The 24,648-nt window shown below is 44.3% G+C and overlaps 1 protein-coding gene across 1 annotated transcript in view; it reads right to left on the bottom strand.

Annotated features, from left to right (window-relative positions):
- Positions 1 to 24,648, bottom strand: part of SMIM14 (small integral membrane protein 14) — a 62,695-nt gene that overhangs the window by 16,992 nt on the left and 21,055 nt on the right. The window contains exons 2-3 of the mRNA XM_006129505.3: positions 22,649 to 22,757; positions 5,745 to 5,793 (exon numbers count right to left, since the gene is read on the bottom strand). Coding sequence (XP_006129567.1) covers positions 5,745 to 5,793; positions 22,649 to 22,723 — 124 coding nt within the window. The 5' untranslated portion in view covers positions 22,724 to 22,757. The remainder of the gene's footprint in view (positions 1 to 5,744; positions 5,794 to 22,648; positions 22,758 to 24,648) is intronic.

Genomic DNA, 24,648 nt, shown 5'->3' with positions numbered 1-24,648 from the left:
TTACACGGCTCAACCGTGTGCTCTGCAAGGCTCTTCAGGTATCTGATTTTAATTGGTCTGGACAAACTGTAAGTACATTTTTAAAGCCATGATTATAAGCAATTTACATGAACATCAGGTGATTGCAGAAAGCAAAGTATTTGTAACTCAACCATTCAAAAAGTCAAAGAAGTCTTGGTCGTAATCCTCCTCTCTAATTGTAGTACAAAGGGATAACCTAGGGTATGTCTACACTAGCTCGTTAGTTCGAGCTAGGTAGGGTAATGAGGGCAAGCAGAGTTGCAAATTAAGCCCGGGATTTAAATATCCTGGGCTTCATTTGTATGTTCCCGGGCGCCACCATTTTTAAATCCCCCTTAGTTCGAACTCTGTGCCCACGGTTCCACGCGGCACGGAGTAGGTAGTTCGAATTAAAGATCCTAATTTGAACTACCGTTACTCCCCGTGGAATGAGGACTTTTGCTGACAGGAATCTGGGTACTGCATAGTTTTGCACTCCTATAATGAGCATTGCAAGCACAGGACACACAATCCTCAGGTATTTGCAGAGCCAGAAGAACAATCACAGGAAACATGATGATTTCCAGGAGGGCAGACTGCTGTGGGACACAGTGAGAACCAATTAAATGTTGTTGACGATCATGGAGCAGCTGTAAATGATGGAGTGCAGCTTCACCCAAGAAAAGAGCATTGACTTAGTCTACAGAAGAGAAAAATGAGGGGAGATTTGATAACAGCCTTCAACTATCTGAAGGGAGGTTCCAAAGAGAATGGAGAGAGGCTGTTCTCAGTTGTAACAAATGACAAAATGAGGAGCAATGGTCTCAAGTTACAGTGGGGGAGGTCTAGGTTGGATATTAGGAAAAGCTATTTCACTAGGAGGGTGGTGAAGCACTGGAATGCGTTCCTTAGGGAGGTGTGGAATCTCCATCCCTAGAGGTTTTTAAGTCCTGGCTTGACAAAGTCCTGGCTGGGATGATTTAGTTGGGATTGATCCTGCTTTGGGCAGGGGGCTGGACTCGATGACCTCCTGAGGTCTCTTCCAGCCCTGGGATTCTATGACTGGTGGGCTCCCATAGTAATGCTGACTTGAGATGATGCCCAGTGCCTACAGAACTTACAGTCTACATCTAAACAACAGGCTTCTTGCACAAGAAGCTTTTCTCAGAAGAGATCTTCCAAAAAAAACCTTATTGAAAAAGCAATGTGCTTTTTGGAAAGATAGAGTCCAAACTGCCTGCATGCTGTCTCGTATGTAGGTAGTGATTGCTATGGACAGAATGGCCACCAGGGCTTTTCCCTCTTCTTCTGAATAAACTCCCTCTTCCCCATCCACACACACCTTTTTGTGAAAGAGCTCTTTCACAAAAAGGCTTCTTCCTTGTAGACAGAGGAATTCCAATTGCGCAAAAACTCCTCTGTTCTTGCAGTGTGGACGTTCTGTGAGTTTTGTCGGAAAAATGGCCGTTTTTCTGACAAAACTCTGTAGTCCAGACATACCCTAAGTGGCACAAGGCCACATTCCTGGATCTGTGTGCTGAGCTTGCCCCAGTCCATCCAGAATAGGGACACTAACAGATGAGAAGTGAGTGGTGATCATCATGTGGAAACTCATCATGCCATATTGCTACTAGTCAGTGAGAAATCATTTTTAGTTGGAAAATCATTTGTGGGGGCCATTGTCAGGTAAGTGTGCAGGGTCATTAAACGTCTCCTGCTATAGAGACCTGACTCTCAGCAACATGCAAGACACAACGGATGGATCTGCAGCAAAGGGATTCCTGAGATGCAGTGGAGTGACAGATAGCATGTTTTGACACCAGACCACCTTGTCACAGAGTACATCAACAGAAAGGGCTGTTTTTCTATGGAAGCACTGGTAGATCACCAGGGATGCTTCACTGATATCAGTGTTGGCTGATCAGGGAAGGTGACCAATGCTCACATCTTTAAGAACACAGACCGTTCAGAAAGCTAAAATCAGGGACTTCACTACTGATCCTTAGGGACCCAGCCTAGCCTTTTGTCCCGTAACTCATGAAGCCATACAATGGATACTTTAACAGCACTGAGGAAAGATTGAACTACTGGCTCAGCAGCTACAGAAGGGCACTAGTATTGTTTGCTCACAAGACTGGATCTCAAGAAAAATATCCTAAAGGTTAGTGGTTGCTGGGTCCTGAATCTGTGAAGTAAAGAGAGAAAAGATGTTGCTGAGGTGAAGGGCAAAGTGGAGCTGAGTTTGAACAGAAAACACAAGGGCTATCAGACAAGCTCCATGTGGACTTGTGCAACTTAGGGAGGCTTTGAAAAAGTGCTTTAACAGCAAGACATAGTAATGCATTTTGGTAGCCAGTTAGGAACCATGCAGTATTTGATGTATATGAATATAACACTGACAGCGCACCATTATTTTTGCAGTGCTTGCTGCACACTTATGGTTATTACATTGTGCTAGTCACTGACCCTCTGAGTTATGTCACTGTGCAACAGCAAGTAAATGGGTGCTTTCAATACCACCAGGCATTCTGCAGGATAAGTTGGGGATTAATACAAATGAATTAATTCCCAAATAACAGACTTTTATTGAGTAAAGATAACATATCAATAAATGTATGGATCAGAGTGGAAAGGAACATTCATGTCCATTTTAGCTACATATATGTCAACTGTGGCACTCGTGGGTCAGTATATGAAGTTGTGGTTACATCCCCTCAATGTAGAGAATAGGCCAACTGATATGGCCCATAATTCCAGATGAGTTTTTGAGGACGAGTATAGAGAGATGATACAGTGGGGCCCTCTATGGACTGCACAGGGAGTGAGTGTTGCACCTGTAGGTCCATAAATTTCTGCAAACCTCCGTTTGCTGCCGAGAAGCCTCATTACATCCTGGTGCGTCTCCCTCTCCTTTTCCTGCTGGGACTCCTAAGCCTCTCTCCTGGCCACTCTTCTTCTCCATACAGTCTGCAGTATTCATCCTCCAGACCCTCCATTCATGGTCCGATGCAGTATTAACTTGCAAGATCTTGTTGAACATGTCATCCCAAGCTCTCTTCTTTCTCCTCTTTTCTGGATCAGGCATTCCATGGATGTGGAGGGGGAAACTTTCAAGGCTGCAGAGGTAGCAGCTACAGAAAAAGCACACAGTGTCAGAGTAGTCACAAAGGAAATGAAAGTTAAGTTTCAGAACTCCCCTCCCTTTCTCCCCTGAAGTTTTAATCAACCCATGCCACTGACACTTCTGAAGAACACCAATCACAGTACCAGCCATAGTGAATATGGTGTTCCAGATGTGAGGAAAATTAGAAAAGAATTGCTCACTTACGTGAAACTATGACTATAGGAGAATGGCACTAAATACTGGCAGCATTTTGCACGGACAACTGTGGTTTTAGCTAATATCTCAGTTTTGAGGGTAACGAAGGCTGCTGGTGTCCTTAGGCCACCAAGACTCATATCCAGCTAGCCTGTTCACTGCAATGGTGCCATCTCTAGGTTTCACCAACTGGCATAGGAAAGTGTCCTGCAATGGAAGAAATAAGCCTGCCATCCCAAGAAACCTTCTTGAGAGCAGAGTACCTCTATTGAAGTTTCACAGAGATCTCTCAGGAGGGTTCAAGAGATACCCTTGTCTACACACAAAAAACTGCTCTGCCTACCCTCCCCTTCCCCTGCTTAACTATACGTGGGAATCAAAAGCAGGTAACTCCAATGTTCTTTGTTGTACCACTGCTTATTCTAGTACAAGTACATTATTGAAAAGTCATTAGTTGTGTCTTACTAAGTGGGAGCAACATCACTGTAATAGGAAATAAATTCATGCACTTACCCACAGTTCCTTCCCCTACGTTGGGCTTGCATATGCTTGACTGCTGCGACTGAGTGGACTGTGGTGTAGTCAAAACCTGATTCTGATTCTTGGCATAGCTGGACTCCCTGGTTGTGTATCTGCCATATTCCTCTTCCTTTTTCTCATCCACCTTCTCCTGCTCACTGTTCATGGCAGTAGTCTGTGATTTGGGCTCCTCAGAAGAATCTAATGTGCTCTGTGGAGTGGTGGTGGGGCCTCTGGCAAATATGGCATGCAGCTCTTGTAAAAGTGGCAGATCTGTGGCTTGGCACTGGAGTGACTGTTGATCTCCTTGGCCTTCTGATAAGCTTGCTGCAGTTCCTTCACTTTCACATGGCACTGCTGCTGGTTCTTGTCATATCCTTCTGTAATCTGCAATCCCTGTGCAATCTGCTTACAGAATGTTTCTACAGCTATGCTTGCACAGCCTCTTCTCCTCACAGGCCCAGGAGATCCAATATCTCCTGTCTATTGCAAGTCTAAGCATGTCTTCAGCATGTAGACCGCATAATCAGCTGGACAGATGCACATAACTATGGAGACCTACTAGATATTTGTCAAAATGGACAATCAGAAGGAGGCATTTCAAAGTTCCATGGGACTTTAAAGTATGTGTATAGGGGCTTTCAGTTTCTGTGACCCTGGGTAGTGATAGGGTTGCTAGGTTTCTGGTTTTGAACCAGACAGTCCGGTATTTGAGCTTTCTGTCTGGGAAACAAACTGAGAAAATTCTGGATATATAAATGTCCAGTATTTTCTAATTAAGTAAGTTCTATTATTATCTTGAGTATCAGTACGTAGTTGCATACTACTAGCCAGGCAGTACGCAACTACGCAGTAGAGAGGAGGAGGGTGGGGCTGGAGTAGGATGGAATCCCCAGTGCCAGACTCACCCCTGCACCCTGCCAGGACCGTGCATGGGATGGGCAGCACCCCAGGATCTGCCTGTGCTCGGGCCAGCCCTGTTCCCTGTCAGCCAGTTCCTCTCCCCGACCCTCTCCCGGCCAGCCCCACTCCCTACTGGCTGGTTCCCCCATGGCCAGCCCCACTCCCCCCCGAGCCCCTCCCGGCCAGCCCTGCTTCCCACCAGCTGTCTCCCCCCCGATCTCCCCTGGCCAGCCCTGCTCCCCCAGACTTCCTCCCGGACTTCCTCCCCCGCCACACACACACATCTGAGATCAAGTGTGTCCAGTATTTTTGGAATCATCTGGTAGCCCTGGGTAGTGGAGCACACAACTGTGACTAGTGTGATCAAAGTAGGGGGGGACAGCTGTTGGAGGAATGTTAGTTTTGACATAAGTAATTAAGTATCTACATTCACACTGAGTCTACCATAGTACATTGCTCAACATCCCTTGGACAGGTGGGGTTACAATGTTGGCATGATGCAAGGGTTACAAATTTAAGTATTGACATTTGCATAACCAGGTCTATGCAATGCAGTTTATATCAATCTAACTTTGTAGTGCTGACTAGTCCTGAAGATTACATAATGTGTCTCTCTCAAAAACACATTGGTATATTGAAAAAGTCATAATCCTCCTGCCCCGGTCAATCCCATTTAGCACCCTGGTCCTTGCTGGTACAAGGAAATTCAACTTTGAGCTCTGAACGTTACTAGGCTAAATTCAATTAAATATGGTGACAAATTGAGAAAGGCACTGCATTCCTACAACTCACATTGACATCAGTGGGTTTCAGGGTTGCTCAGCATAGGATATGGCCTATAACATACATTAATTTAAATCTGACAAACGACAACTACATAAGAAAAAAGTAAAAGAGATCCAGGCCATATCACATCTCATTTTTAGTTAAATTATTACTGCTTATTTTGACTTTCACAGGAGTCCTAATCCAATGCACATCCAGTCAGAACATGGTTACTCACATTCCTGAAAGCATTCCGTGTCTGTGCAGTATGACTGGGATTGCCTCAACTGAAATGAATACAAAGAAAGACCTCATGGTTAGGAAAGTGACCTGATCGGCTGTTCAAAAGTATAAAGACAAATCCTTATGTGTTTGAAATTTGAACTACTAGACAGTTTGAACCTAATTCAACATAATGAATCTATACAGAATTTTAAAAATATCAGTGAATGCTGTGTTGAATATTTGAACTGAAACTATTATTTAATATTACATCAGCTTAGATCTTTGATAAGAAAGATTGTAACTGCTACATTTCTGCCTCACACCAGGTTTTTGGTATGTGAAGAATCCCAATAATTTAGGTTTCTAAATATTTATATAACTTACTTTAAAATGACTAAAATACTGTTACTTCTATTACTAATATTCCTGGCATGTTACACAAGGTTAAAATCTAAAATCAGAAATTCCTCATTTAACATGCTGGATGCGTTTCTGAAAATGTTCGTGCTAAGCGAAAACATGCTATGTGGGGTCAATTTTCCCATTAAAAGTAATGGAAAAGGTGGGGGTTGCATTTCAGGTGGTGGTGGCAAAGTCAATTTTTTGTTGGTGCTGGGTTGTCAACGCCAACATTAGATATCTAGCAACACAAGTTGCTGCAGTTTGTTAAAACACAAAGATAAACACGTGAGTGAGCGGAGGAGCGCTTTGACCACGTGAATTCATCCGCTTATGCTGTTTTCACCAACTTATACTGCCATGCAAAGTAGTCCACTACTTGATTATTTTCGTGTTATTTCAGGGATGGTCGTGTTATTTGAAAAACGTTCCCTAAAAAAAATCGTGCTATTGCAAAAATGTGTTAAGTGGGCACGTGTTAAACGAGTAATTTACTATACATTTTTAATAACCTGAATATACTTTGTGATTAATAATGGATGGATGCTGTTACAAACAGATTAAAATGCTACATTAAAATCCTACATGATCATGTATTAATATGTGACCATACTATACTAATGCATATGCACATAGAGACTCAATTAAAATTGCAGTCAACTTTAATTCTGCCATTTACTTTCCTTTGATTTTTCAACTGGATACCTTTCTTTAAATAAAGCTGGTTTGTTTGTTTGTTTTTTCTGTATACAGATTTTTAGTTTGGTAGATTTAGAAAAAGAAAAAAATGCAGAAACATTTTCTATTGTGTACAGCTATAATATCACCAGCCCCATTAACAGAGGTTGAACCCTGGCCTTTCAGTACAGCAGAACAGATTGCTACTGGACTAAATTAAATAACTGCAGCTGATGACTGTTCTCTTGCATCTGGTTCAGAGATAATAATGCCAAACATATTGAAACACTGAGTCACTGATGCATCAAGTAGCCCTTTTTTTTTTTTTTTTTTTTTACAGATAACACAACAAAAACAATAGATGTCAGGTTTGTTTTGAGAAGCAGCATGATTAAGAGAAAGGGATTTATGTCCAGCCTATTAGAGAACTGGGCTCTGTTCTTGCTTGTGCAGCCTCAGAGTGGAAAATTAGGTGTGACGGAACTATTAACGCTAATGATAAATGAGTCTTGAAATCATGTTCGTCTGGTTCCCTATTATTATTGGTGTTTGTTTCTGTTCCAGGGTTCATGTCACATTTGCAGGATATGACCACAGAGATAAAGATACAGATACAGTAGCTTAGTTTTAGTGAACTGCAATTCAACTGAAAGGTAATCTCACTGATGTGGTGCTGGGAGAGGTATAGTGTGATGTGAGGACAGTCAGATGTTAATTCTAAAATGAGATAACATTTTATGTTTAAAGATATAAAATATTAATGAATATTAGCTTTGTTTTTATTCATTTTCCAATGGAGAGGCCTCCATGTTCTCAAACACAAACATTCAGTTCGGGATTCACCTCTTAATCATAGGGCCTAATGCACAGCCCTCCGAAGTCCATGGAAGTCTTTCTATTGATTTGAGCAGGCTTTGGATCAAGACCTTAAAGAGGATGCTGTCAGATAGTCTAGGTATTTAGGCTTTGTTTAAAAAGGAAGGGGCTGGGAGAGGGAGAACTTACAAATCCAAATATTAATAGGCGTGCCATTGTTATACTTTTCTTTCATTTCAGTGGGGTTTTTGTTAGGGTTTAGAGATTCCCTGTGTAATGTATGGCACTCCAATGTAGCAGCATTGTGCTAGTACTTAAGAACCAGAAAGTTAAAGCAACTAGAGCAGGGGTGACCAACCTAAGCCTGTGAAGGAGCCAGAATTCACCAATACACATTGCCAAAGAGCCACAATTCTATGTCACCATCCCTGATCATCTCCCCACCACCACGCTCAGCACATCCCGCTCATGGGCAGCCCCACCGGTCAGCGCCACCTCCTCCTTTTCCTCCTGCCCACTGTGATTAGCTCTCGCTCTGTGGGAGACATTGGAGGGGGGAAGCATGGGGGTGACAGGCTCAGGGGAGAGCGTAGGAAGTGGCAGGATCCTAGGGGGAAAAGGTGGAAGGGGACAGCGCCTAGAGCAGAGCTGGGGATTGAACAATGAACACCCTCTGGCCCACTGGAAAGTTGGCACCTGTAGCTCCAGCCTTGGATTTGGTATCTATGTAAGGAGCTGCATATTAACTTCTGAAGAGCCGCATGTGGCTCTGGAGCCACAGGTTAGCCACCCCTGAACTAGAGTATAATTTATTGTCCAAACTGAGTTAAAGGCAAACTGGAAACAGCAGAAAGAGTGAAGAGGAAGGTAGGGTTTCAAAATGTTCAGCTTCAGTAATCTAAAGTCTTATTGATAATACAAGTAAAATATTTTTAAACCCAATAACCTTTTTTGTTTTCTTCCAAGCACATTTTTAAAATGTACCCTTTGAAGGAAAAATAAACTCACACACCATCTAAATACACAAGAAGAATTCCTGTGGCAGTTTCGGGCTTTGGTTTATTTAAAGCAGATTTTGGAGTGTGAAGATATCAGAGAACTAAATGTGATTCCTTATCCAGCGGCTGAATTACAAGAGGTCAAACCCCACCCATTGAAATATTTAAAATGGGAATCCAAGAGCATGGAAAATGTGAAGAAGGGATAGGTATTTCTAGATCAGACGGGAAGATCCCACCCCTCCCCTCTTTCTTAAGTGAATATTTTTGGGGTTGTAAAAAACCAATATCCAATTCAGAAGACAAGAACCCCTCTGATTAGCATTTCAAGCAACTTTTTACATTTTTCCAAATGCACCTCTCTTCGTCCCAGTCCACACGGTTAATGTAGCAATGTTAAAATCCAGCTGCCACATGACACAGTTAAAGCATGGTTTCAACTTGTAAAGTAGGCAGGTCATTACCATGTTTTAAGTGTGTCCAAGAAGCATACTGAAAATCTGGATGTGTCCCACTGCTCCTATTACAATAAATATAAAGTTTTGTGAGGAGACTGTACAGTTCTTAGCACAATGAAGCCCCAAAACTTGGGCCTTTGGGTGCTACCACAATACAATAATAAAATGGTCTCAGTGACTGCTCCCTGCTATGTTTTTTTGGGTGCTACCGCAATACAATAATAAAATGGTCTCAGTGACTGCTCCCTGCTATGCATAAAACATAGCAGGGAGCAGTTACTGTATTAAAAAAATTAGATCCTCTCTTTATTTACTCCAATGTAATGTGGCTCAACTCTGCTTGGACCAGCTTCCAAGCAATGCTGCTGCCTCAGACAACAGCAGCCTTGAGAACGTTGGACTCCGTTTTGCAGTCCCTACTCCAGAAAAAAACCCTTAAATCCAGTGTTTTTGTCTCAGTAAGGACTGTGAATCATGCTAAATATGAACTATAAGAGACAAAGATTATTTAAAAACATAATGAATGTTAGAAGTATTAATAAAGCAATTTTAAAATAGCCAAGTGTTCAATACTTAGCAAATACTGTATAATTATATTTTATTTACTCTCATGGCACTCAAGAATTTGCTAGGAATTGCCCCAATACCTTATAATCTTGTATGTGAAACAATGAAATGACAAGAAAGGAAGAGGAAGGATTGGAATTACACCAGCAAGATAATACTGTAACTCCACGAAGGCTAATGTACAGCATGATGGAGTGAAGAAAGATTATTTTATTTTGGTGTGGGGTAGATTAAGTTAAATGTTTTGGTTAATTCTGAAGGATTCATGGAGGAAGTGGGTATTCAGGAAAAACTTTAACAAGAAGTTCCTTTGTGGTCCAGCTCAGGAATTTCCATGCAATTGGTTCTGATTAGAAAAAGCCCAGAGAAGGATTCAAATGAGGTATCAAGAGGAAAGAGAGCAGAAAAGGAAGAGGATGACATGGGATAAAAAAGAGACAAGGGTAAATAAATAGGGAGACAAGGACAAGTAGCTTGAACTTGATGTGGTGATGCTTTATTTGTTCGATTAATCAAGTCATATTAATACAGAACCATGACTACTACTTGGTGAAAAGCAAAATCTCTGCAGTAGGGCAATAGTTTTCTGTTGCCCGAATCATAAACTCCTTGTTTTTTTTCAATTACGATAGAAGATGAGAACAGCATGGCATTCTTCTGATTTCAATCTGATACTTCTGGATAATGAAGTCACTGTTCTGTCAAAAGGATATATATGATTTAGTAAACAATATGATAAAGAAATTGCTGCCAATATGATAGGCCAGCACAAAGTACAAGTGCAAACCTAATCCTACCACTATCCATCAAGTTAATATTTAAAGATGCAGAAACTGACACCTACAAGCTGGGCAAGAGAAATGAGAAAGAGAGGGAAAGCTTACCGATGGAATTACAATAAATTGTTTCTTAAACAACTTCCATGAGAGAAACAGGCAAAGAGAAACTAAAACACCAGACACTTCCTGTAATGGGGTGGGCCATGCTTGTGGCCTTGCCACTCCTTGCCTCAGAAGAAAATCACAGAAAAGTCCTCCAGACAAGCTAGAGTGGCTGCAGAAGGAATCAGCCAATCAGGAGCCAGGGAGACCTATAAAAAGAAGCTGCAGGCCCCAAATCAACTCTGGAGCCTTGAAGAGGTGTAGACTTTGGCTGGCTGGCTGAGGAAGCAGCAGTACTATGGAGGGATCCATGGGGAGATTTAGGATGAGACAGATGGACTGAGATACAAACCCTGAGATAAGGGTCAAGGTCCAGTATTACGCTGTGGGAACTCACGTTAAAATATTTGGTAGTCTGATTAGCAAGGAGGCCCAGACAGATTCACCTTATCTGGGAGAAATGAAAGAGAAGGGCCGGGGTAGGAAACAGGACCCTAGGGCAGGGAGTGGGGTAGCACAGGCAGGTTTTGTGAGCTCCCTCTAAAGACAGGCTGACTTGCTGTAGCAACTGTGGGCAGCAAAGGAGGAAATAAAGGATTTTAAGTTCCAGAATGAGCAGCTGAATGAGAAAAAAAGAGTGCTTGCCAGGGGCGGACTGGAAATCAAAATAGGCCCGGAAATGGGTTGAGAACAGCCCTCCACATGACGTTACCCCTGCGTGGCCCTCCCCCCACAGACGATTCAGGGCTTACTTTGCTCTCCACTCCTCCCGCAGCCAGCCTCTCCCACCCAGGCACCGTGGCCAGATGCGCAAGTCCAGTGCCCCTGGCCGCAGAACCCCGGACCCGTGCAGAGCTCCCAGTGCCCCAGGGCCAGGAGCAGCCTTCGAGCAGCTGGGTGCAGGGCTCCCAGCTTGGGGTGGCCTCCAAGGGGCTCACCGCCTGCTTCTCCTGCGGGCCGGAATGCCACCCCGCCCCCTAGAAATGTGCCGGCCCTGCTCCCAGGAGCAGCGGCCCTTCTGATGACGGCCCACTGAGAAATTCCCGGTATCCCGCCAGGCCAGTCTGCCCCTGGTGCTTGCTACGTACATTTTATGACTGTGGCACAGTTAGAGTCTTGGGCTACAGAGACCTCAGTGTCCAGGTAGCAAAGATGTGCCACTGGGCTATGATTACTCTCCAGGTAGAGAGACCCAAGAGGAAAACCCAAGGAAGCCAGGGCAAGACCTACAGGTAGAGACTATTTAAAGCAATTCTGCAGGCAGAGAAGACCGATGGAGAACCCTGGGAAATGAGGGCATGAACTGTTAAAACTTCCTTGGTGTAGTAGGCCCAGGAGATAGAATCTTGATGAAGAAGACAGAATGCCAGGAAATGCCTGACCTTCTTGTCTGAAGAGGGAGGAGTGTGATGAGGTGGATCAGGCCCTGAAGCCCCCCGATGCAGGCTTGTGGCCTTGTCATACCCTGCCACAGAAGAAAGCTATAGAAATTCTCCAGGCAAGCCAGAGTGGCTGCAGGAGGAACCAGATAATTCAGGGGCCAGGAAGGCCTAAAAAGAAGCTGCAAGCCGAGAGTCAGTTCAATGTCTCTGTAAGATTATGTCTGGCTGAGGAAATGGCAGCACCACGGAGAGTTTCATAGGGAGACTGATGGACTGAGATAGAAGCCCTGAGATAAGGGCGAGGAAGCTGTCTCCAAGAGGGGAAGCCCCGGAGACACCACTCTCTCCCAGTTGGGAACACAGTCAGAGAAACACTAAACAGAGGGCACTGAGATGGAACCCTGTTAAGAGTGTACCCTGGAAGGGGTTGTGATTCACACAGTGTGTGACTTGGCTGGAGAGCTGAATAGCTGAAAAAGCTGAAACTCAGGGAGTGCACGCACATGCACTCAAATAGACCAGAGCACTCGTGGGAGGTGAGTTCCATCCCATTACACTTCCACGTATACTTTAAATGAGTGGCAAGATGATTATAAAATTGGAGATATGAGGACAGAGTAAAAAAATGGAGTCCAATCCATTGACAAGAAGAGAAGAGGGTGTTTGGGGACCTTTTAGGACAGAATGGTTGGATTTAAAAGCATACCTCAGAACTTAGAATCACCATCATACCCTTCACACAGGAGGAAGTGGAATGCTGGTGATTGGGAGTGGGGTGGAAACATTATCCTCATTTTATTGAAGGATAAGAAATAATATGGAGGGGACTGCAAAAGAGAAACAGTTCAGCAGCAGAGAGGAGATGGCTGTTGTGTAAATGGATGCTGCAGCCTAGATAAGGAATTGTCCCTCCCTTTATCTCTCCCCTCAGTCATACTGGTTTCCCACCCCCTACTTCACCCCAACGTCATAGCCTATATTGTTTCTTTGTTGTGTAACTTTGCTGGGAGACTAGGATGTCACCAACACCCTGCTATTGGTGAACACAGAAAGGAGTGAAGCAGCAAAGCAAGGCATCAATACAAAAGTCAGGGAAAGAAACCTTCATACCTCTCTCTATTCAAGCTGAACCTAGTAGGAATTCCACAATGCCTCTGGTTGCCTGGAATAATATAATAAATCAGGGAACAGGAAGGATGTATAATAAGGCTGTTACGGAACAGAATTTCTCTGAAAACTTTATACAACAAAAGCAAACCTTGAGAGATAACTAACAGACTTATGTCTAACACATGAACAAAGAAAAACCATTTTTTTGGACCAAACAATGTAAAGGCTCTATTCTGTAAAGTGACCCACATAGGCTAACACCTACCGCTCCACAGGGTCTTTCCAGGCAGATGGTTTCAAAGGATCGAAACCTTAATGACTCATGGTTTACTGATTAGTCAGTTGGTGGCACTAGAGTTACAGTATGATTTCTTTTATCAGTAAAAGAGGCAGATATAAAGAGTCAAATTATCAAAAACTATCCAGCCACCACATAACATTCAGATTGTAACTACGACTAGGAAATAGAGTTACTTAAAATGTCAGTATACAATCAATAACCTCTTTACTACTCTGAATAAAAAGGTCAAACAATGTAAGCACACTTAATGAGTGATGACAGAAATGACTATTAGTAGTTAATCAGCATAGTGCAAGGCTCAGAACTGGAGATGGATAGCAGTCTTAAACTTTCAAATTAGCCCCCTTATGAGAAAAGTAGTCTCCCTGAGATAGACACGGGTATACTTAACTTTTACCTGCCTAGAAATTTGCCACCTCGTGGATGGTTTGATTTAGAATTGGACTTGTTCAGATGCATTCTGCTCGGTTTAGATATCACTTAACTACCACTGTTTTCATGAAACATTTCATGGGCTCAAACCTGCAAGATGTCAAAACTCTTAATCCCACTGAACTAAAGAGAACGGTTAGTCAATGCGCCCTTGTGGCTCACACTGCCTCCGGAGGGTCACCAGGACCCCAATCCTATAAATCACAGATGGCTCATGACCTCCTGTCTGTGAATTTTAGGTGCACCTGAGGCCTAAAATTCATGTTGATTTACCTACATTGTTTAGGGCTGTGAATAATTTCACACCTTGCCTGACTGAGATCAGCCTAACCCCCACCATAGACACAGCTAGGTTGATGGAAGAATTCTATCCTTTCAAGGGGATGGATTTACTAAAGCTACGGAAAAAATTACTTCCATCACTTCATTATAGTGCTGCAGTGGCACTGCCACAGCTGTGCCACTGCAGCACTTGCAACACAGACAGAGCCTGAGATTGCTTATTAGTGTGTGTGGGGAATGATTCTTCTGAGCCGCCTAGAAGAGCTTAGAAGAGGTTGACGGTCCCTAAAGAGCCTAAGGCACAGCAAGAATCAAGCCATAAGGTCTTCTAAGACTTGTAGGGTGGTCTGACAAGCTTCCTAAACATCGCAGGAAGCGAGAAGCTCCAGTAAGTCCACAAAAAAGGAAAGGAAAATGCTTCCTTATTTTTTCTTCAACTTCCCTCAATCTCTGATCTCCTTCTAATGAGTACAAATAGGAATATCCCTTTTTTCAGATCCTGGCCTCTGCTCTGTCCCATTTGCACCAGTGCAAAGCCAACTTAAAGAGAGCTTTTGGCTATGGTAATCCTTGAGTAGCATAAAGTCCACACAGCTGACCCTACATTCCCTGCTCTAAGCCCCCTTTGCATAGGTAGTGTGATGGGAGCAAGTCAGCACACAAGGGTGTGCTCTATCTATCCTGCCAGAACAGCCCCATAGGGATGATGTAGGCTAGCACAAGTTACAGCAGCTCTGAGGATCATTTCCTTCTCTGCCTCACCTTTCCAAAAATGGAGATAATGATACTTACCTGTTTTGTAAAGCATTTTCCAAAGCATTTCTAATGATGGAAAGCACAGTATAAGAAGAAGTTGTTCACCTTGTGCAGTAACGATGGTTCTTCGAGATGTGTGTCCCTGTGGGTGCTCCACACAGGTAGTGGTGTGCCCTTGCACCAGCTATCAGAAATTTTTACCTTAAAAGAATCTTCCCACGCTGCCATCTCGTGCTGTTTTGTCTGTTAGCTGCACACATGCACAAATTCCTCCATTCCTTTTCCACCAAGAAATCCCTTAACGGACTCCAAAAGGGGGGGGGGGAGTGGAGCACCCACAGGGGCACACCTCTCAAAGAACTATTGTTACTGCACAAGGTGAGTAACTTCTTCTCCTCTGAGTGGTGCCTCTATGGTTGCTCCACTCATGTGACTATATAGCAGTACCTGTGTTAGGCAGAGGTGGGCTTTGCAGTCGTGTCCAAGAGGTGGCAAGGACAGTGGTGCCCACGGAGGTAGATGGAATTGGTGGTCCCTGTTGAAATGCATAGTGCTGTGGAAAGGTATGATGGGAGGACCAGGTAGCCGCCCTGCAGATTCAACAAGGGGCACACTGTGAAGAAAGGTGGTAGATGCTGCCAATGCTCGTGTTGAATGAGCAGTGGTCCCTGGGAGGGGGTGGGACTTACTGCATAGCTTGTAGCAGGTGTGTATACAAGCAGATATCCATTTTGATATCCGCTGAGTGGAGACAGCTGCTCCCTTGGAGGGACCGAAGATAAATATAAAAAGTCTATTAGACATTTGAAAATGTTTTGTTCTGTCCAAATAGAACACTCATAGACTCATAGACTTTAAGGTCAGAAGGGACCATTATGATCATCTAGTCTGACCCCCTGCACAGTGCTCATCGCAGCTCAACATACATCCAAGGAGTGCAGGATTGAGTCCCTAATGGAGTGATGATGCTTTGGATAGAATGTGGGTAAATATATGGGTTCATTAATATGAATCCTTCAGCAGGGATTTTGGATGTGGACGTAAAGTAATTTTGTCCTTTGAGAAGACTGCATAAGGCAGGTCTGCCATCAGGGCTGCAATCTTTCCTAGTCATCTGGCCGATATGATTGAAACAAAAATTCTACTTTCATAGCCAGGGGCGGACTGGCAATCAAAATAGGCCCGGGAAATGGGTTAAGAATGGCCCACTTTTTCACGTCAAAGAATTTTAAAAAAATTTACTCTTTGACCCCCATTAGCCACACCCCTGTTAACCACGCCCCTGACCTCCATTAGCCACACCCCCTGACTCCCATTAGCCAGGCCTCTGGAGGTAACACTCTCGGGGCAAGATGGACACATGACCAGAAGTAAAAGGTGTCATGTGACCCCTCTAAGGACTTTTCCCACCATCCTTCTACCAATAGGGATTAGTTTGGCCCCCACCAAACTCCCCTCATGCAACTATTCTGCAGTTGCAATAATCCAATGTGTATGACATTAACTCGGGAGCGGAGAGGCTGGGGGAAGTGTTCCCTCTAAGAGTTTCCTCCCATGAGCAGAATGAATTTTGTGTTGTGCATCAGTACTGTGTTCATGTGGCTTGTTTGGATGTGCCACTGTGGCACCCAAGTTATTAATAAATATCTTATAAACCTCGACCTTTTCCCTAAGCTGCCATGTCTCCTCCCCTTTCTCCATCAGCTCTCCTGGTGCCTGCTGCCCCCTAACGCCTCACCCTCCTCTGCTGTCCTGACTCCTGCCCTCCTCACTGCCCTCAGCCCTCCTGAGACCTCCCCCCTCCACCAGCCCTTCTCTCCCACCTGTGCCCTTTCCTCCAGTAGCCCCACTCTGATCATGTGAGCTAACCCTCCTCACCCCCTCTCCTAACACCTCCCTCTACACACTGGCCCTGCCTCTCTCCTCTGGTGCTGGTCCCTCCCCTGCAGGTGTCTGCCCTTCTGTTTCACCCCCAGAATCCCCTGGCACCTGCACCTTCCCTTACCCCTGCACCCTCCTGGTGCCTCCCCCTTCCCTCACTGTCCCTGCTCCCTTTGCCCTCTTTTTCCCATATGCCCACCCGCTCACCACTCTCTGCCCCATCCCCCTCCTGCCCCTGTGCCCTCACACATGACTTGCTCCATCCCCACCTTCCTCATGCCCACCCCTTCTTTCAAGCCTTATCCCAGCACCTCCCCCTCCAGCCCCCAATGCCCTTTCCCTCTCCTCTCCCAGCATCACCCTGTCCCGCCTCCCACTGACACCTCCCCTCCTGCCCTTTTCCTCAGTCTCCTCTTGGCCCCCTGGCATTTGTCTTTCTCCTCCACCCTGTCCCTTGGTGCCTTCCCCTTTCTTCTCCTGACCTGCCCCCCTCCCCTCAGCACAAGCCCCTTCCTCTCCCACCCCTTCTCCCTATTCCCCCCCCCCACCTACCTTCTGCCTTCCAGTTTGTGGGGCTAGAGTCTGTGATCGGGCCCCAGCTGCTTCCGGGGCTCCAGACCACGTGCTGGGCCACGCGGTGCAACTCTGGGTCAAGTGCTTTTAAAGTCCTGGGCCGTGACGTTATGCCATACCCAGGCGTCTCCCCTCTCACCTGTTGTGCGGCATTTGAGCACACCGCGCATGCTCTCCCTCGGCTCCACCGTGCTGTGAACACTGCCGGCGCGCGGCGCCAGGGAATTTAAAGTGCAGGGCTGTGGCACCCCATCACAATCCCCTGCCTCCTCCAGCAGCCGCCAGCCGGCCCTTTGGCAGGCCCTTCGGAGGACGGCCCACTGGGAAATTACTGGTGTCCCGCCAGGCCAGTCCACCCCTGTTCATAGCCATGTGGTGGAAAGAGTTGATCACTAGGGGTACTCTAGACTATAAGCCTCTTTTGAAAGAGAGCACCTAGACTACAGCCAGTACTTTCAAAAAAGAGAGCACCCAGGCAATCTGGATGCTCTTTAGAAAAAGCACAGTTCACGTTCAATAGCGCCTTTTTTGAAGAGCACTTTCGAAAAAAGGCATTATTCCTTGTAAAATAAGGATTTCTGTGATTGAAAAAACTGCCACGTTCTTTCAATTTACTTTTGAAAGAACGCAACGGTAATCTAGACGCAGGGAAAGTTTTTTTGAAAAAAGGCCACTTTTTTCGAAAAAACCCTGTATTCTAGACACACCCTAGAGGTTCAAAGGGAGGTCTTGTCAAGTTATTCAGAACAAGCAGTAGCTCCCATGGTGGTACTGGCAGACATCGATCGGGAAGCATCTTACATAGGCTAGAAAGAAAGATTTTCATAGTAGGGTGAGCGGAAGTGCCATCCTCTAGGACTAGGTCATGAAAGACTGTGATGGCTGGTAGGTGAACTTTTATGGAGTTGATGGACAGCCCTGCCTTACTAAGGCCCATGGGATATTAGAGGACTGAAGGTATAGCAGAAGTGTTAGGCTGTAATTAACGCTGTTGGCACCATTCCTAGAATTGTCATCATTTATTCTGGTAACTGTATCACGTAGAAGGGCGACGGCTATTCAACTGGACCTGCTTTACAGTTTCAGAACAGGTAAGTTCCTCGTGTTGGAACCATGAAGGCACCATGCAGTGAGCCTGAACGCTTGGGGATTGGGATGGCAGAGTCGTCCCTGCTATTGGGACAGAAGGTTGGAAATGATTGGGAGAGGTATTGGTTCATGGCTCGAGGTGCGCTGCAGGTAAGGGAACCATGGTTGCCTGGGCCAGGATGGGGTGATCAGGATTACTGCTGCATGATCTGTGCGTATTTTGTGAATTCCCTGGAAACCAGGAGAATTCGTGGGAAGGCCTATAGAAGTGGAGCTATCCATGGTAGGAGAAACACATCTCCCCGTGAATTCCTGCCCTGCCCTGCCCTGCCCTGCCCTACTCTGGAGCAGAAATATAGGGATTTGCAGTTGGCTCTGGTGGCAAAGAGATCTATTGTTGGGAACCCTCACCGATGAAATATCTGATGGAAGTTCGTGGGGTTGAGCTCCCATTCTTATGGCCTCTGATAAGGCATGTATTGCCTCCTTTTGTTGAGTGGAGTATACATCTCGGCTGTGTCTACACTGGGCCACTTATTCCGGAAAATCAGCCGCTTTTCCAGAATAAGCTGCGAGCTGTCTACACTGGCCCTTGAATTTCCGGAAAAGCAATGACACTCTACTGTACAAAATCAGCCGCTATTCCGGAAAAACTATTCTGCTCCCGCTCGGGCATAAGTCCTTATTCTGGAACACTGTTCCGGAAAAGGGCCAGTGTAGACAGCCCAGTAGTCTTTTCCAGAAAAAAGCCCCGATCGCGAAAATGGCGATCGGGGCTCTTTTCCGGAAAAGCGCGTCTACATTGGCCACAGATGCTTTTCCGGAAAAAGGGCTTTTCCGGAAAAGCAGCCTGCCAATGTAGACACTCCTTTTCCGGAAAAACTGAAAATGGAATAGTATTCTGTTTTAAGCAGTTCCGGAAATTCATGCCAGTGTAGACACAGCCCTCCAGTGTGCGAAGGATTGTGTGGGACTTCTCATTGAATGGAGGACCTTGTCTGTCTTGTCTGCAAACAAATGAATTCTATCAAAGGGTAGGTCCTCTACACTAGTTTGCAGCTCACACAGAATTCCCAAAGATTGTAGCCAGGAAGTACAGTGCATCACAATGGCTGTGGCTGTCATCCTGGCAGCTGTATCTGCTGCGTCCATTTAGACCTATAGGGTGGTTTGGATAACAGACTGGCCCTCCTGCATGATGGATTGGAACTGTGGCCTTCTTTGCTCCATTAGGTCATTCATAGGCTCCTGACACCTTGGACAATTTGCATGATCATGGTTTGCAAGGAGGGCTATATAATTTGAAATTTGAAACTGCAAGGTCACTGAGGAATAGACCTTTTGTCTGAACGGGTCTAATCTCTTATGCTCCTTATCTTGTGAAGTAGATCTAAATTGTGGTTGTCTCGACCAATGGTGGTCTGCATCCACAACCAGTGAATGTGGTTGGGGATGGGAAAAAAGTAAGTCTATCCCTTTAGCTGGTATGAAATATTTCCTATCTGCCCTTCTATCAGTAGGTGGAGATAGAAGCTGATGTTTGCCATATGGTCTCAGAGGGCTCCAATATGGCCTATAGGTCATACGTTGATAGGTAAAGCAATTTTTGAGGAAGATGAGGGTTGCAATACTTGTAGCAGCTCGTGCTGGCTTTCTTGCACTTCCTGAAATATGATGTCTTGCAAATTTGCAACCCTTTTGAACAATTCCTGGAATTGTTTCAGGTCGTCTGCCGGTGGAGAAGAGGAAGGGGAGATCACCTCATCAGGGTACGATGATGAACAGGCAGCTGGGTATGGGTCGTCCATGTCAGACTGAGGTAGGTCATTATCCTCTTCCATAGGGTCTGGCTGTGTGTCTGCAGAATATGACTGTGGTGGTTGAGTTGGTGATGAACGAGTTATTGTCAGTAGTAAATGAGTTACTCTATGAGCTGGAGTAGAGAGTTCTGTATCCTGTCGATGGTGGCATTGTGGTGGCTGTGACTGGCATTGAGCCCATAGGTCCCAGGGGGGCCACTGTGGATGGTAGGGCTGAGGTGGGAATGGCCACAGGTGGTTAAATCAAGGGTACTGAAATCAATCTTGGGAGGACCTTTGCTTGGTTGAACACCACAATGCCACGGAATAAGTGGGAGAAGAGTGTTACGATGAGAACCTGCTCCCATGCTTGGTGCCAGGGTCAGTACCAGGAGAGGATGGTGTGGGTAAAAAGGAGATTACCTCAGATCGGTGTCAATGTAGGTTATTTGGATTATTTTCCCTAAGCAGGGTGAGTGTGGTGGTTATTCAGCAGTCTGTTCTGGTGGTGGCGCTGATGGCACCTGTGCTGCCCAGTGCTGGGATTCAGACCTCTTATGAGTCTTGCTCACTGTAGTCTCCAGTGCTGGAGTACACTGCAAAGGAACAGCTTGAGTCAGTGCCACCATCTCCATCAGTGCCGGCGATTGGTGCCAGGCGGGCCCCTATGCCAATCAGTACAGAGTTGTTCCATTTATGCTTTGGTCGGTCTCTGCTGTCTTTGTTGGTGCCGCTTTGTGCTTCTCAGCAGTGCCAGATGTAGATGGAAATGGCTAATGGGTGCAGGGTGTTATCAAAACTGCCGGCAGTGACTATGTCAGTGATGAATGGGCTCTTTTCCTCAGAGTTGAGGGTTCTGCTGACACTGATTTCTTTGGATCTGGTAGTTGGAGAGACTTCTCCTGTAATAAATTCTTTAGCCTCATCTCCCTATCTCTTCTGGCTCTCACCGTCATACTTTGGCAGTGCTAGCATTTCTGCACCACATGGCCTTCACCCAGACACCTTATGTGGGAGGTGTGCCTGTCCGAAATGGGCACGGGGTCCCTGCAAGAGTCACTGTTAAACCTCATTCTACGAGGAGTAACAGTTAATTCCAACTAAGGGGTATATCTCGGAATCCCGCTTCTCTGCCGCGTGTAGATGCAGGCAGTTACTTCGGGCTAGTCAGTTTCCAAAATGGCGACTGGCCGGGATTATGCTAATCAAGCGCGGGATATTTAAATCCCGCGTTTCATTAGCAATTTCAGTCACCCTCATTAGCCTCTCTAGTTCAAACTAGAGGGGTAGTGTAGACGTACCCTAAGATATTATTTGGCCATAGAATTTTCTCCATCGTCAGAAGAATAAATTCCATTATCTATCACTTTTGCAAAACAGACAAGAACAAAATAGATTTTTTTTAAATTCAGCGAACAGGGGATGAAAATGTAATTGTAGCCCTCTGTGTATAAAAACATCTAATAATTATAAATACTGGTATTAGCTCATTGGTTGACTGGCTTGACATTTCATCACTTGATTCAATTCACGTTGGAACATCTACTGAAAGCATGGTTCATGATGGTAAAAGACGAGCGAAACACAGTAATTTTAAATTGCTACTGACTACTAAATGTATTTAGGCTGATTGGATTTTAGACGTGTCATTTTCCATTAATTTTGTAGGGTTGATATTTACTCTCAAAAAATATAATAAGGTAAGAAGCATTGCTCCTTAAGGTTTACTTTGCAAGGTATCTTTAGTCTGCAACACAGCAAGCAGGTACATTAACTTGATCAGAAACACCTACTGATATTTAAATGGAACTACCATAAGACTCTCCACTTCCCAAGTCTTAAAGCATTTAATTATGCTTTTGAATTGAATGTAGAGCACAATATCAAAGCACAAAAGACTCTCCTAGGTGGTAAGAGTGGAACATCTATGTACTGACACCCTACTCCCCCCAGTTCTCCCTAGACTCAAAAGTGATATGTAGAAACTACTACAGAACTTATAGTGCAAGAAGTTATAATGAAACTTGTACAAGACATCTGCTGGAAAAACTCTTACCTTAAGAGATCATCTCCAGGTATTCCAAATGCGATTAATGTTTAGAAAAGAGAAAACTAAGAAGGGACATGCTATCAGCTTTCAAGTACCTGAAAGGGTGCCACAAGGAGGAGGGAGAAAAATTATTCTCAACTTCTGATAATAGGACAAGAAGCAATGGGCTTAAATTGCAGCAAGGGAGGTTTAGGTTGGACATCAGGAAAAACTTCCTAACTGTCAGGGTGGTTAAACACTGGAATAAATTGCCTAGGGAGAGGTTGTGGAATCTCCATCATTGGAGATATTTAAGAGCAGGTTGGATAGACATGTATCAGGGTTGATTTAGACAGTGCTTGGTCCTGCCATGAGGGCAGGGGACTGGACTTGATCTCTTGAGGTCCCTTCCAGTTCTAGTATTCTATTATTCTATTAATGTAATTCTGATCCATGAGGGAAGCAGGGTCCTCATGTTAGCCTCACCAGATTGATCAGCCTTCTCATTGCATGTTCATGTGAGCAAATGCATTCACAGGGATCGAATCCACCTTCTGCCATGATTATCCAGAGAAACCAAAATTCGTCTGAACACCTAGAAAGAACAATAAAAAGGACAATCAACTCTTTTTCAATTGACCTTATTATACAGAGATTAACACATCAAATTTCAATTAATTTAGTATAAGGGGGAAAACAAAACACAGTAATCTAATCATTCCTTTTGAGTATGTCTACATTGCATTCCTCTTTCAAAAGAGGAATGCAAATGCAGCCGAGTGAAATGGAAAATGAAGCACAGATTTGAATTTCCCGTGCTTCATTTGCATAATAGTGTCCAGCCACTATTTCAAAATACCCTATTTTGAGATAAAAAATGCTGTGTAGACACTGTTATTTTGAGAAAAAAAAACTTCTTTCGAAATAACCCTTAAACCTCATTTTATAAGGAGTAAGGGTTATTTCGAAAGAAGGATTTTTTCTCAAAATAACCACGTCTACACAGCATTTTTCTCGAAATAGGGTATTTCGAAATAGCGGCAGGACGCAATTATGCAAATGAAGCGCAGGAAATTCAAATCCACCCTTCATTTGCAATTTCTCTCAGCTGCATTTGCATTCCTCTCTTGAAAGAGGAATGCAGTGTAGACATATTCTTGGGCAGGATGAAAAGGAGAAAACTGGCATGTTTTATTACTTAACAAATCAAAAAGTAGAGTAGGTAGCCGGTACTGGGTGGTTTGTTTTAAAGGGTGTCCGATAAGCTCTACCTCAGACATCCAAACAATTTTAACTAAGTTTTGTGTGCCATCTGGATTTCCCACAGGCCAGTATGAAAGATCCCTTCACAGACAAAACTACAAAGGTAAAATCTGCTCTCTGATCTGCACAGTCAGTCTGTTACCTACAAATTTTCTATTTATTAAATGTTCCATATTCATTCCACTATATTAGCGGGAGTTCCTTGCGAGAAAATAAATGGTCTAAATTTAAAATGTGCTAAAGTTTCCACAACTCCTATTGGAAGAGAGTGGGGCAGAAATAAAGGACAAAAAACAGTTACGATTAAAACAAAAAAGATGAGTTCTACATTTGAACTGAAAAGCAAAAACAAAATACTTTACATTTCCATCCAATCATTTTGGGGTCTGAAAATCTTATACTGTTGTAGAAGGTAAATATATTAAAGAAACTCTCTCTGTTAAATCAGTAGTGTCAGAAGTCAATCATAACTAATGGCTTGTTTCAGAAAAATGTCAAGAAAGGGTGTGTCTACACTGCACCATTATTCCGGAATAACAGTAGTTATTCCGGAAAAACAATACTAGCGTCCACATAGCAATTGTGTTATTTCAAAAGAAAATCAAAATAACGGAGGGCTTTTTCCACCACTGGTAAGCTTCATTCCATGAGGAATAACACCTCTTCTGAAAAAGCTATTTGGGAAGCAGGTGTATGTGGACACTCCACTGTTGCTATGTTGAAAAAATAGCTCCTCATCAGGGCCATTCTAAATTATTAATCCCCAGTGCCTCCTGGGGCTCTAAATCAAGATAGCGCATCCACATTAAGGGAGCCTGCCTCGGACTAATTTTGAAGCTTACCTGTAGTGTGGAAGCTCTATTTCGAATAAGCTATTCCAGAAGATATCTTCCAGAATAGCCTTTTTCTGAAATAAGCTTGCAGGGTAGACGTAGCCAAAGACACTGCATTCCAAAAAGGTCATGCCACATGTAGGTGCTCCAGAAGGAGCCATGCCATACCTGGAGGTCCCAGAATAGGTTTGAAAACAATATAGTTCAAATTAGAACCGGACAAATTTCAGTACTGTCATACTATTGAAAGACTTCACTAGAAGGGGAGATTAAAAAAAACAACAACATAAGGGTGTCTACACAGCACCCTAAATTTGAAAGAAGATATGCAATTTGCACTGCACAAATTGCACATCTTATTTTGAATGTATTTAAAAATAACGTATTTTG

Source organism: Pelodiscus sinensis, chromosome 5 (assembly GCF_049634645.1).
Source record: "Pelodiscus sinensis isolate JC-2024 chromosome 5, ASM4963464v1, whole genome shotgun sequence".
Lineage (NCBI taxonomy): Eukaryota > Metazoa > Chordata > Testudines > Trionychidae > Pelodiscus > Pelodiscus sinensis.
This window is presented reverse-complemented; position numbering and strand designations above follow the sequence as displayed.